General features: G+C 35.8%; 1 protein-coding gene across 1 annotated transcript in view; it reads left to right on the forward strand.

Moving 5' to 3' along the window:
• LOC122804000 (extended synaptotagmin-3-like) overlaps nucleotides 1–13894 on the forward strand; it is a 1677117-nt gene extending 1663223 nt beyond the window's left edge. The window contains exon 20 of the mRNA XM_044073681.1: nucleotides 13519–13894. Within this exon, the coding sequence (XP_043929616.1) occupies nucleotides 13519–13555 (37 nt within the window). The 3' untranslated portion in view covers nucleotides 13556–13894. The remainder of the gene's footprint in view (nucleotides 1–13518) is intronic.
• Nucleotides 13895–14215: the final 321 nt, after the last annotated feature.

Raw genomic sequence — 14215 nt, forward strand, 5'->3', positions numbered from 1 at the left:
GGTACAATTTATGTTTATCATTTTTGTTTTTAATCTTCATTAATTTTATATCTTGAAAAGACTTGAAATTGTCTTAAAATGTTCCACAACACTGAGACAGCCTTTTCTGGATTCATCAGGTACAAAATATCATCTGCAAACGAAGCCAACTTTTCTTGATTACCATACCCAATCGTATCCTTGCATTTCTGAGTCCCTTATTTTCTTTGCCAATGGCTCTAAATATAAAATAAATAACAAAGGGAAAGACCAACACCCTATGTGCTTCCTCTGTTCAAACACAGCTTATCTGAAAGGAACTTTAGGGCCACTTTGTTGAGTGAATACACCTCAGATGCCTTACTTTGATCAAATGAATGAAAAAAATCATAGCTTGCCAAGACACTGCAACCCCCCCCCCATCTCTCTCTCTCTCACACACACACACACACACACACACACACACACACACAGGCTATTAACTGTCCCTGATTTTGTTGCAAAGTTCTGCTGTGTCCCTCTACAGAATGTTTGATTTGCTGGTAAATTAATGAGGATTAAACTCCGTCAGTATACCATACATTTGAGTTTCATACTTCTTGTTTAGAAAATGACTGTTGATTAGAATATGTCTTTCTCACACACACACACACAGACACACACACACATATGCACACAAATGTGTATTACTATTATTATTTTTAATTTTATGCTTGGTAAATAGCAAAGGTGCATTTAGCGAGCTTCATAAATCGCAGCCTTTTTCCCCTGTCCAATTGTGAATAGATTAACTTTTTTTTTCAGCAGGCATTACCTATACATGTACCCCTACTTGCAGTCATCTCTATTGGCAAAATCTCCTTCCTCCATTCTTGTATTGGCTTAGATTTTAGAATACTTGCTGCTACTTTATGAATATAATATAATCTGCATTTTTTTATTATTCTCTTTAAGGAACTGCATCCAAAATCACTGGCTCCTTATATTTTTAATTTTATGCTTGGTAAATAGCAAAGGTGCATTTAGCGAGCTTCATAAATCACAGCCTTTTTCCCCTGTCCATCTTGCTGGAGAATGTTAGTTTTCCAATCACGTTGACTATGTACTTTGTTGCCCATTGTCTGATGTGGTTTATGATAACGTAATTTGAAGGGATACTTTAGAGCAACATGTTTAATACTCAAATAAATAACACAAGCAGAAGGTAGCAATCAATGTGGAAGGGCACAATGATGAAATGGGAGGGGAGGGTTCAAGAAGTAAGGAGAGGTTTATTTTAGATGCAGTTCCTTAAGGAGAATAAAATCAACCATACAGAATATTATATTTAGAAAGCAGCAGAAATTATTCTAAGAACTTAAGCCATCATGGGAATGGAGAAGGATTTTACCAATGGGAAAAACTGCAAGTAGGGGCATAGAAATTAGACAAAGGGGGTTGGAATTTATTTGAGAAAATTATCAAGGGAACCAGGGTATTGGGAGCAAATAACTAGAGAGGGGAAAGTAGTAGAATGAGATGAGGCCAGTGGGAGGTCTACACTGAAGTTTAAAGACTGATTTCCCTACCAGTGATTGATAGCAGGGTATAGTTATGAGAAAGGGAGAAGAGGGGGTGTTAAGTGAAAGATCAGCACTGTTTGAGTTTTAAGTTGGGTCTAGAACAAATTAGTCAACCATATGCATTAAATAACTATAAGGATCATTAAGAACAGGTTAGAAAAGTTTGGGATGAGAGAATGGAAATACAGTATACAAAGGAACAGTGAGAGGACATCTGTGTGGCTCTCCAGTATCTAACCAAGTCCAGAAGGTTTAGGATTTTTGCACAGAAGTGTTTGCATAGGTAGCTCTATACCCTGAGCAGACTTCAGAGAATATACATACATACATACCTATCTACAAATATTTCAAGCATGGGCATTAATGCCCTTCTAGCTCGCCAATATACCAAAACACTTGTTTCCATAAGTTCTTAAAAATATCTAAACTAGTACTTGCTTTAATGTAGTTTGGTAGTCTGTTCCATGCATCAACTACTCTGTCAGAGAACCAATTAGCACACTTCTCATTCCAATATAATCTTCTATATAGGTTATCTGATGATTCTGTAGTACTTTTTGATAACCCCAAACATTCCCAGAGGTAGTTGTTTCTAAAATGCCCTATATACCTGAAAAAGATCTCTTGGATATCTATGCTGTACAAGTTCAGATATTTTAGTCTTTCATAGTTTAAATGTTGACATCCATGAATGCCCTTTGTATATTTCCGCTGTACTCTTTCCAATTTACTCATGCTTGTTTTCTTATAGGGCTTCCATATTGTTATTCCATACTCAAGTTTGGGTCTGATGTAACTAATAAACAATGACTTCATCATTTTTGATTTGCCAGACTTTATAAATCTTTTATACAACCTATAGTTCTGTAACTACCATTAACCAATTGGTTGATATGATTAGAAAAACTCATAGCTGAATCTACCCATATTCTCAGGTCCTTAAATTTGAGTCTACAATTTCAATCACTGTGTGCTATATTAAATATTCACCTTTCAATCTATGTCTGCCAAATCTCATATGCTTAGTTGTTGATGTATTTTTCAGCATATTGTTCTCCTGTGCCCAAATGGTCAGTTTAGTCAAGTTATTTTGCAGACATGCCTTATCTGTAACACATCTAAATCAGTTTACCCAATTTCAAGTCATCTGCATATAGGCTGTAGAACACCTCAGATGAAAATGTTACATCTGAAAGATACAGTCTAAACAAGTAAGGGCCTAGGACAGAGCCCTGTGGGACACCCTGACTGTAACCATGTATTTTACCTGTCCAGTTGCTGTATGATACTTGCCATGTCCTGTGTGTAAGCCATGCAGCTGTCCATCTTATCAAGAGTACATCAGTACCCAGTGGCACTAATTTATTGATCAGTATTTTGTGTATGACCCTGTCAAAAACTGAGGTTAAATCTGTATAAATTACATCACAGCACAATTTTTCATTTATAACTGTTATTATATTGTTGTAGAACATCATGTTACAGTTGGTAATGGATCTATTTTCATGTAGACAGTGATTGCTGGATGTATGATGTGAAAGAGAGAGAGAGGTGATTGGGAACCTCTTTTTTTGGGGGGGGGGGCTGCAACAAGTTGGCAGATTTTGAAAAAAAGGAACAGTGGGAGAACATCTGTACAGTCAAAACTTAAGCATGGATTTAACACTTTTCAATCCTCCGTTGTCAAACTCCAGTCTTTATGTGAACATCCTTGAACAAAATGTATGCTATTGGACATAATTCAGTCTTTGTGCCAGACTTGCTTACTACTGGAACACTCATCTGTTCAAGTTATGAAATTTACAAAACTTTTTGGTGACATTGTAGACAATAAAGTCAGGTCTGATGTCAGCCTTAAGTCTGCCATTACAAAACTAATCTGAGGTTTGACCGTACTATACAGGGCCAAAGTATTTTATAAGCAATTTCACAAGAATAGCTACAACCATTGCTTTTCTGCTGCTCAGACTCCTGTACACTTCCTGTTTTCTAACCTTCTCATAACCACCACACTCAAGTTTGATCTAGCCTATTACAGTATTGTATGGTTTGCTTCTGTATGCCTTCCTATTCCCAGCTTTTCAAAGACTTATATAAGCTTGCCTGGTTAGAACTTCCTGTTAGAAGTTCATACAACTATCAGTAGCTCTTAGGCTAGTATACTACAGTAAATGACCATACTCGTCTGAGATACTTACCTGGTATACCCAGTTTAGAACTCTCTGCTTCATATTGCCTCGTTAGTGCAAGCCAGTCTGTGTAAAAAAAGATAAGGAGATTAGCCTATAATGTTTTTTTTAGCAAAACACTAAAATAAACTTCCTCAACATTTGGAAAGTTCTCCCCAAACAAGATTTCTGAACGGCTGTTTACGTCTTATTCAGACAGAAACATGTATTTTAATTGTGGAGTTTCTTGACATAGATAAAGCTTTACAAACTCCCCCCCCCCTCTACTTTTCTAGTTTCTCTATCTGATTAATATTTGCCCCAGTCTCCTATAAGCTTTTTCAACACTCTCTCTCTTTGCCCTAACTCATCTTCTATATTCACTAACCTCCATCTCCTGATTTTAATTATCCTTGGTCTTGCCATTGTCATACTCCTTGTAATTCCCGAGTCTCACTCTTTCCACATCTGTTCTCCCCTCCTGCTTTTGTTTCATATTGTGCATCTCTGCACATTAATTTAGTTCGTTTGTCTGTTTTTACCAAAAAGTTTATTGGATTTTACATTGGTTGATTCAGGGTTCTACTGCGTTAGATACAAATAAATTGAATTTGTGGAAACAGTACATACTGAATAATGTTAGGCAGAACACTGGGTTTTAAGGAAGGGCAGGAACTGAGTGATTTATTAAATGTTAGTTTGAAAATCAACTGTTATAAAGAAAGAAAATGTAATGTATAATGTGGATAAATAGAGAAATGTTAATATGGTTTTTGCCTGTGTCATAAGCGATAATTTAATAAATGTGTTAAAATTAAAAAAAAATTGAAAGGCTAATAATGTTGACTCAGTACACATTGGTTTACAAAATCCATTGAAAATATGAGAAGCAAACAAATGCAGGTTCTGTTTAAAAAAAAAAAAAAAAAAAAAAAAAAAATAGAAACAGTCACACATCTTGTTGCAGAGTGTGATACACCCATGGTAGAGGGCCTATTTTCTTAAAGGCACATTAATGTGGTTAGACTGTTGCATTGGTGATTGCGCAAACAGTAAAATACAGAAGTAGCTGAGAAGCATTGTTGACGTGAACCACAAAGCATTATAGAGAATGATGAAGTGTATATCACATGAGATCACCCATTACCAATAGTTTAAATGATATATGCAGGAATAACAGATAAAGTAGTCCATGGAAAAAGACAAAAGTAGCATTAATCATTGAAATTGCTGCACCCAGTGATTGCATTGTCTTCCATACAGAGAAAGACAGTCCTAAAATATCATGATTTGCCAGCAAAAACAAGAGCAATGTGGAAGAAGGATATACCCAAAGAGCTCCAACAGTAGCAGGAGCAATGGTTGGAATAAAAAAGAATATGCAGTCATTCTCAGATATGCTACCACTACATGTAATCCTTTATGGACTACAGAAGGATGCAATTCCGGGCACATTGCAAGTGCTGAGAAGAGCACTCTTGGTTAACAACAAAGACTGAAATAATACTAATTTAATGAATGCTAATGATACTGTGACTTAGGAATGAAGTTCATTCCCATCATGGTATTAGAAACCCAAAAGACTTGGGGAAAGTAAACCAACAATTACAGCCCTTTCACTTGTCTTACATCTACAGCTGCATTAATACCAGCACTCGTGACCAAATTAATATTATTCTCACCCCCTTCTATCATTCTGTTATTCTTTTCATGTACAATAGAAGTCCTTCATCAGCTTGTTCCTCACGTCTATATCTCTCCTTCATTCCATTCACCTTACCATCTACAACTTAGCCCTGCTTGCAAATATAGTACCATGTTTTTGCAAACACAGTACCATGCTTAGTGTTTAAGCCTCACTTTGAGAAACAAAATGTTCAATGACAGCTTAGTTTACCTCTTTCTTCTTGTCATCCTGCCATGCAGTTTATCCAGTCTTGCTACTTCAAACAGAAATCAATCATATTTACAAATGGGCCATTCTAAAAATATGGTGTCAGATGATTAGTGAATGTTTAGCACTTTCATTCTTTATTGAAATCAAGAACATTCTCATAACATATCCAAATTACAAATCCATGAATAAATTAAAGTCACTAGTAAAAGCATAATTTCTTATATAAACACATGACTAAGTCAGCTGGTACATTTCCACCTATTACCAATATATGTATTGAACTAAGCAAACAAATCAAATGAATAAATAAAAAAAAATAATTTCCAAGACATTGAGTCCATGTGACTTCTCTGTAGCTAACTCAAGTTGCCATGTTACTTTTACTTCAAGTAAATTATTGCTGTCACCCAAAAATGGACCACCACTTACATTATCTATCACAAAAAAGCCAAATGTTTTAAAGTTACAATACTGTGTAGAAAGTTTTGCTAAAGCAATTTTCATTTTATGTCAGAAAACCGAATCTGCATTGTATTTTAAAGGACGTAAACATTTTTTGGTGCTTCTTGTATCACTAATGTTTGTATTAAAAGGAAAAGTACTTATAATCCAAATTTGATTGGTACATTGAAAACAGTCCAACTGTTAAATAGTTCAGTTTGAGTAAAAATGAGAAACAGACATTAGACAAGTTACAAAAGTGTAATTTTATTAGACTTATGAAAGCTGATGATTTGAGTGACATGGCTGTACAGAAAGAATGCTATGTAACTAAAATGTATAAATATTTATCAGATTCATACTGATACTCAAAACATTTTCCAGTTTTAAGTTAATTGGTAGTGGTCTTTTAGATCTTTTTATTAAGATTACATCAACTTTTCATTATTTGAGTTTTTTTTAAGTTGGAACAACCAAAGTTGTAGAGGAAGTTTGGTATCCTCCAAAATTCATAAACATAGTTTTAATCTGCCTTTTCATCCTATTGTTGCTGCTGTCTATTGTAAACAGATCTGTCAGTTTATTTAGATACAATTTTGAATCCCGTTTTACAGAAAACATCATTTTACTTAAAGGATTTGTAAGTCTTTTTAGATCTGCTGAAAGATTACAAATTTATTGGTCCAGAAACATGTCTTGTTACAGTAAATGTAGAAGCTTTATATACTTCTATTGAACAAGAGATTGGTATTGACTGTGAGAAACTGTTGTAGTATATTCATTCATTTGGATAATTTAATAACATTTGTCTGTTATTAGAATGAGTTCTTTACAATACTTTGTTCAAAGAACAAAGTTACCAGGCACCAGCTTTAATCAACTTTGTTTTAAGTTGGAGGAAAAAACAGTTTTTGATTAAAACTAGTTGGTTTAAGTATGTTTTTCAGTATCAGAAAATTGCAAATGATTTATTTGTTTATAGAATAGCAAAACTGAGAACTTTAAGACATTTTTGAATGAATTAAACCAAACTACCCTTTTTTCTTCATTGTAGGCGATACTAGTAAACGGTACATTTTTTTAGACTTGACTATCACTATTAGTGTGATAATTGTAGTTTTCATAAGAACATCTTTAGAAAGAAGGTTTAATTGTTTGCATAGTTCATCAGCACCCCAGTTTTATGAAATAGTTAATTGGAAGCATTTTATTAATTTCAACTGTTTAGTTAGTAATTATTCTACATTTGAGGATGAAGTTCTACATCTGAGATCTTTTGTTTTAGACAGAAGACATTTTTGTAAAAAAAAAAAAAAAATTATAGACTTCCGCAGTGGCTGCACACTGATCAGCAGCTTAATTTCAACTCTCTCAATATGAAAACAGCAGCAGCTAGTGATATTGTCAGCTTGAGTAAAATTCAGTTGCTGGCTATTAGATACAGGGCCTGGAGATCAGCAAATAAGCAATTTAGATAACCTGAAAGAAAGTCGGCCATAAATAGTGAAGAGGAAACACTGTCTGAGAACCTGTAGCTGTTCAGTAAAAGGCAGTTCAAGCTTCAACTTTGGTACAGGAGATGGCTTCCAGGAATTTAGAATAAACAGTAAATCAAATGTACTCAGTGGTGATTAAAATAAATGAAACATTGAAGGAGTATATCAACTCAAATAAAGGCTGGAAAAAATAGAAAAAAACTTATAAATAGCTATTTAGATGAAATAATAAAACTGCAAAAATCAGAGGTTAAATAAAGAAAAGACTGGCTGAATACGAGACTTCTCAAGAACTGTTTCAAAAGAAATGAGTTAGAAGACAAAGCAAACCGAGAAAAAATGAAATTTTCTGCTATACCAATGAAACTGGAAGGAACATTTTATGAAAGCACAAATAAGCAATGGGACTGGTATTCCACAGCAGGATTTAATTGAAAGGGCACATGAAGTGTATGCTCCAAAGCTTGCCATAAGAAAGTAGCCAGGACCTATATTTGTAAAGATGCAATCATACCAGCAGAAATGGTTGATCCTGACAAAATTGTGGCAGAAGGAAAAAAAAACATTAAAAGTTAAAGGCAGCAGAATGTTTGTGGAAAATGATTATTAGCTGTACACAAGGCAGAAGAGAAGCAAATTTATCCCAACAATCAGGGAGTGTTGAGAGGCAGGTGTGAGATCCAATCTACTGTGTCCATCTGTCTTCAGAATATTTTTCCTGGAGGAACAAAGACCTGTTTAGATGCAGAACAGGCTGAGGAGGAAATAAAAAAGTTTATCCAACAAAAAGTTAGTCAGCAAACAGAAGGAGATTCTGTTTCTCATTCTTCTGACAGTAAAGCTCTTAGAGAGACTTTGCCAGTCAAACCTTTTCCAATATTCCAAAGCAAAATGTTTGAGAGACAAAAAAATACAGAAGTTGACTAGAAGTGCTACACATTTGTAAATCAAACTGCAGGAGGATCACTTGCACCAAGGATCTTAACCTAACCTCGGACACGAACAAGTCATGCTGGAGAGAGAGATACACTTAAGCACCGTGTTCAGTAATAGCCTCGTATCAGGCTTTGTGCCCACTGAATGGTGCACAGCAACAGTTATCCCACTCCACAAAGGGGTAGCCACCACTGATCCTGGGAGCTTTTGACCTATTAGCCTGACGAGCCTGGTCTGCAAGGCTATGGAACGTATCATCATGGAACTTGTAAACAAAGACATTGGTAACCTCCAAACTCTGGATCCCACCCAGTTCGGGTTTGTGAAAGGCAGATCATGCCTCCTGAACCTGATCGACTTCTTTGAGGCAGTCAGCAAAGCCGTGGATGAGGGTAAGGTGGCTCACACAGCCTATCTTGACCTCGCCAAGGCTTTTGACACCATCCCCCATTCTGGAATTATAGCCAAACTCATTAAACTAGGTATAAATCCCTACATCACAAGATGGGTTGCCAACTGGCTCACTGACAGAACCCACACTGTAAAAGTTGCAGACTCCAAATCTGACCTCAAAGCAGTGACAAGTGGAGTACCACAGGGTTCCGTCCTGGGACCTCTCCTGTTTGGTATCTACTTCTCTGAAGTACAGGCTAACACAGAAGGCCTCTGGCTAATGAAGTTCACAGATGACTGCAAACTAGGAGCCATAGTCAAGTCCCCAAATAATGTGGACATCCTACAGAAGGGCCTTACTGAGACAGATGCCTGGTGTCAGAGCCATGGCCTCAAGCTTAGTGCCAAAAAGTGCAGCATCATCCCCTTTAGTAAAAACTCTGTACCTATAAACTACCACATAGGCAGCAATCTATTTAACACCGAATGCGTTATGAGAGACCTTGGGGCCCAGGTGGACAGTAGTCTCTCCTTTGATGGTCACATCACCACAGTAGTCAGGAAGCCCTTCTACGTGGCACACACCATCATAAAAGTGTTCTCATCCAGGAAAAAAAAGGTCATTGTTCCCCTCTACTCATCACTCATTAGACCCATTATAGAGTACAATGCCCCTTTTGGAATGTACCTCACAGGACATCTGCAGCAGCTGGAAAGGCCACAGAAGTACCTCACAAAGAGGATTACTGGCCTCAAACAAATGCCCTACACTGACCACCTCAAAAAACTCCAGCTTTACTCCATAGCATATCACCTACTCTGAGGTGATCTCTGCCTAACATATAAAGCTATGTCAAACCCAGAGCTGTTGGACATGCTACACCTAAAAAAATCCAAATCCCTCCGAGCTACACGCTCTAGGGACCTAAACCTTGTCACCACAATAAACAGGACCTGCTGGAGGAATAGATTCCTGTCCAAGAGACTTCCTATACTCTGGAACAAGCTACCCATATATGTCAAGCAAAGTTCTTCATTAGCACTCTTCAAGAAAAATCTTGATGAGTGGATGGGAAATAGGAAATACACCCCGGGGAGCACTTCTGTGTCTCTGCTGGACAGTGGCACAGGAAAATAACTTGCTTGGGTGGCGTAAGCTATGGAACCTTGCTGGCTAGGCTTACTTAGGCCCTTGGGCCGATAGCCTAGTGCCTACATATGAACCTATATCCCAGAGACTGCCAATTCTCTGGAACAAGCTTCTAGTTCATGTGAAACAGAACCCCTCCCTGTCTTCAAACACATCCTAGATCAATGGATGGGTGACCCCAAATTGACTCCTGATGTCGCACCCATATCTCTCCTGCACAGAGGAAGTAGGTAGTAACTGCCAAAGACTCTTACCTCTGCAGACTTCACTCACCTAACCACCGACAATTAGGGCAACTCAGAATAAGTAAGGCTAGACTTGTAAGGGCTCTAGGGCCATTAGCCTAGTAACCTCCTATGAACTTATGAGAAGAGTCAGGAGTACCTTGGACTTGAACCAGAGTCTGGTGTTGGGAGATTCAGATGAAGAAGATGGCCAGCAACACTGAAATGAGTGAAAAATGGGAGACTGTTGAGCATCAGTCACATTTGTGAAATACAGTTTTGCAGGAAAAAGTGGCTCTGAAGGACTGGACCTTTATTGATCTTGTTAAACTTGTGGGTGTACTGTAAATTATGTACCCTACTTTGTTATTAATATGTAGAAGGACACTAAAATGGGAAAAAAGGTAACTAAGTAGAACATTGTTTGTTATTAGTGTTTGTATAAAACATTTCATGATACAAATTATAACCTGATGAATGAATAAATAAGCAATGGAGGCAGCAGCTGGTGAACTATGTAAAGAAATGCTATAAATGTATTTAATATGTATTTTATGGCATATCTTATATATATTATTATTTTGCTTTTCATTGTGTTTCACCACACATGATAATGGACAGTTTTGGATAGTGTGTAGTCAGGGGTGTTTTAAATATGGGAACATCTTTTTTGTGGTTGTTGTATATGGTAAAGGTAATAAAATAAATAAGTACTTTTAATTGAAAGAAGTATATGCTTTGTCGTATAATGTGTAGAATGGTTTAACAAAATCAAGTTTGCTGTGAATATGCAGTGATCTTGGACTGCTGTGGTGGGGTGTAAAAGTGCATTGATTATATTATATGTAGAGGTAAGATATTTTCTGTTATTTTTATAAGGGTGACTATCTAGATTAGTGCTCTTGACTTAAGCTATAAAATAGTAGGCTTGGAAATTAAGACAAAATGATGAAAGCTATGAAAAATGCTAAGTTTCTTACATTTGCAAAGATATTAGCTTGTTTTTCCCCCATTAGCAAATGTTCAGTGGGAGTCAGGAGATCTGCAGCTGAACGCAGTTGTCCATTAGGGTCTATATTAGTTTGCCGAAATTTATTTTCAGGAACAAGTATTCATCAACCCCTATTCAGTGTAAATCAATTCCACAATTCGCTGAATATTCCAAGGGCAAAGACGTAGTTGGCCAACTGCACAACCTTGCCCCTTTATCCGCTGTAGTGCGTTCTCGGAGTTGGTATATATATTTAGCTAGATGTGGGTCCATTGTGCTGCGGGGCAAGTATTTCTTTGCCCTTAGATTATTCAGTGAATTGCAGAAGTGATTTTCTCTGAATGGGGTCAACGAATACACGTTCGCAGAAAATAAATTTCGGCAAAGTAATATAGATCTGTTCACTCTGTTTTAACTGAAATTGGAAAAGATTTATTGCTGACTATTACATGGAGACAAGCTGTCTGCAGGTGCAAGCAATTAATTTTGAGAGTTCTGAGCATTCTTTGATTAGGGAAATGAAACATTTAAAGGTACAATGGCAAGCAGTTCAGTGAAAAAATAGTTTGAAATTATGGGAAGTGATGGCCTCCCTAGCAGTCTTAATACTTTAATGCATTTAAAAGAACACTGTACAATTTAGTTTTACTTAAAGGTAAAAAAAATAAATCAACAAGAAATGCCCATAACGTTTTACTTGCTGAAAGAACTGATGCGAACAGTGATGATGGCCTTCTATATTTTTCATTGCTGACTTAGCATAGCTAAGTGCAAATATTGCCTTTATTGCTGTTATTTTTAAAATAATAAAAAATATTTCACATGAAATTCAAAAAAGCTTGTGTTTAAACATATTATTGATAAGGCAGTTTCTACAGCACATTTCAGAAGATTGTTTTATGAAATTTGTGATTTAGAACTTTTCTGCATCCATAGGTTTATTTTTTTGTTTGTCTCTATTACTAAATGTTAAATGGCCATTGCTTTATTAAAGTATTCTGTTACACAGATTTTATTATTATCCACATATTTAGCTAAACAAGATCAGCCCTAAAATAAATTAGTGTGAAACACCTATTTTTTATAGTGCCATAATAAGAGAATGGGTTCCACTGCAGAAACTTGGCCATAATTCACTCATTTAAGTATTTATTGGCGTCAGCTTCACTCATTCACTGCCCTTTGAGATTTCATATTTATTTACTCAGAAGCATTTGAGATCCTGGTATTGTACATTCACATTGTGTCTGTTGTCCAGTGCACTGTGTTGTTTTGCACAAAAAGATGAAATGGCTTGTATGGTCATCACCCTTTTTCATACTATGCTGATGAAGTGATAATCTTTAGATTAGACTGGGTAAGACATTCTAAAATAAATTACTCAAACATTCTACTTCTAGAAGAAGTGATGCACTCACTGCATTCTGTGCTATATATTTGTTACCCTTTGCAAATATACTATTGACAGTAGCTGTTTCCCAAACATCTGGAATCCTCCAATCTTTCATTCAGAAATGTACACTGATACACCTCTTTAAATGGATAGTCCCCAAGTACTTTTGTTTCATGTTTCATTTGGGTCAAATAGCTGGATTTATTTGTCCTTCATGTATTAAACGTCTTGTAGGCAGTTTAGCACAATAGTTAAGGTGTATGGCTGTGAAGCAGTGGACTTCTCTTACTAGTTTCATCATTCCCCAGTAACATACTGTGTGTCCCTTACACAAGTCTTAATTTCATTGTGTTGTTAGCTCTCCTTTGTATAACAAACTCAAATTTTCAAGTTGGACTGTATAATTACTGTAAATGGACAAATCTAAGCAGATGTTACAGGTGTCTAGTTCATCAATGTGTAAACTTAAAAATGCATTAATTCTAAATTCATTTAGTCTGTTTTGTTTTGGCCTCCTTCATTTATGTAGGAAAGAAAAAACTTGTTTTCTGTACTAAATTGTAGTTTACATTGTTTGTCCTTGATTCTGTGATTAATCCTTTACAGATGTACTATTTTGCAAATAATACCTTATCTGTAAGTTATTTATATTGTTTACAGTCTTTGATTTGAACTTCAAAGTAAGCCTCTTTTATCATGTACTACAGCACTAAGCAGGAAATACACACTTCAAAGTCTACTGTGTTTTCAAGGAGTCATATAAACCAAATTTCAACTTTCTTTGGGCATTTCTTCAAATATTCACTTCAATAAAATAAGGAACTGAATTGCTTTTTCTACATTGCTCTTTAAATATTAAGATATTTAATTAATTTTATTATTTTACAGGTATGAATTGACGTTGGATGGGAGCACAAGAAGCTAACCAGTGAATGCGTTTTTTTTTTGTTGTTTTAAATGTTGTACAGTTTTATTGTATATTTTATGTATATAATGCATTGCTAAACTGACAATATTTTTCATATATTTTTAATATTTTTAGTACTGGTGGACAGGGAAGGGCAGAGCAGTTTACAGTCTGGAAATGTATTGTTAAGCCAAGTATGTTCATCGTCATTTTAAGATACTAAATTTTCATATCATCTTTTCTTCCATGTTATAACCTTATGAGTGAATAAATAAGCAAAGGAGGAAACAGCTGGTGAACTATATAAAGAAATTCTATAATAAAGTAATATGTATTTTATGGAATATCTTGTATATATAATTGTTTTGCTTTTCATTGTGGTTTTCCACACATAATAGACAGCCAATAGAGCAACTACTAGACATTTCTTTTTCAGTCTTTTTTTAATTTGTACTTTGGTAACCATATAATTCTTTTTAGAAATGTGTTCATGGGGTCATCTGGCAAAACTGTGTGATTAAGTACTGTTGTCTGAATTGTGTAGATTACTTTGAATTAAATGTTATGGAAAATGAACACCGTTCTACTGAATCATGGCTTCATGACATAAAGGGATGGAGCTATGAATATGACCTGGCTGACTTGATTTAGATTAGTGGATCAGGCCCTGGAGGATCT

Source organism: Protopterus annectens, chromosome 6.part0, assembly GCF_019279795.1.
Source record: "Protopterus annectens isolate FY-2018-M chromosome 6.part0, PAN1.0, whole genome shotgun sequence".
Classification (NCBI taxonomy): domain Eukaryota; kingdom Metazoa; phylum Chordata; order Ceratodontiformes; family Protopteridae; genus Protopterus; species Protopterus annectens.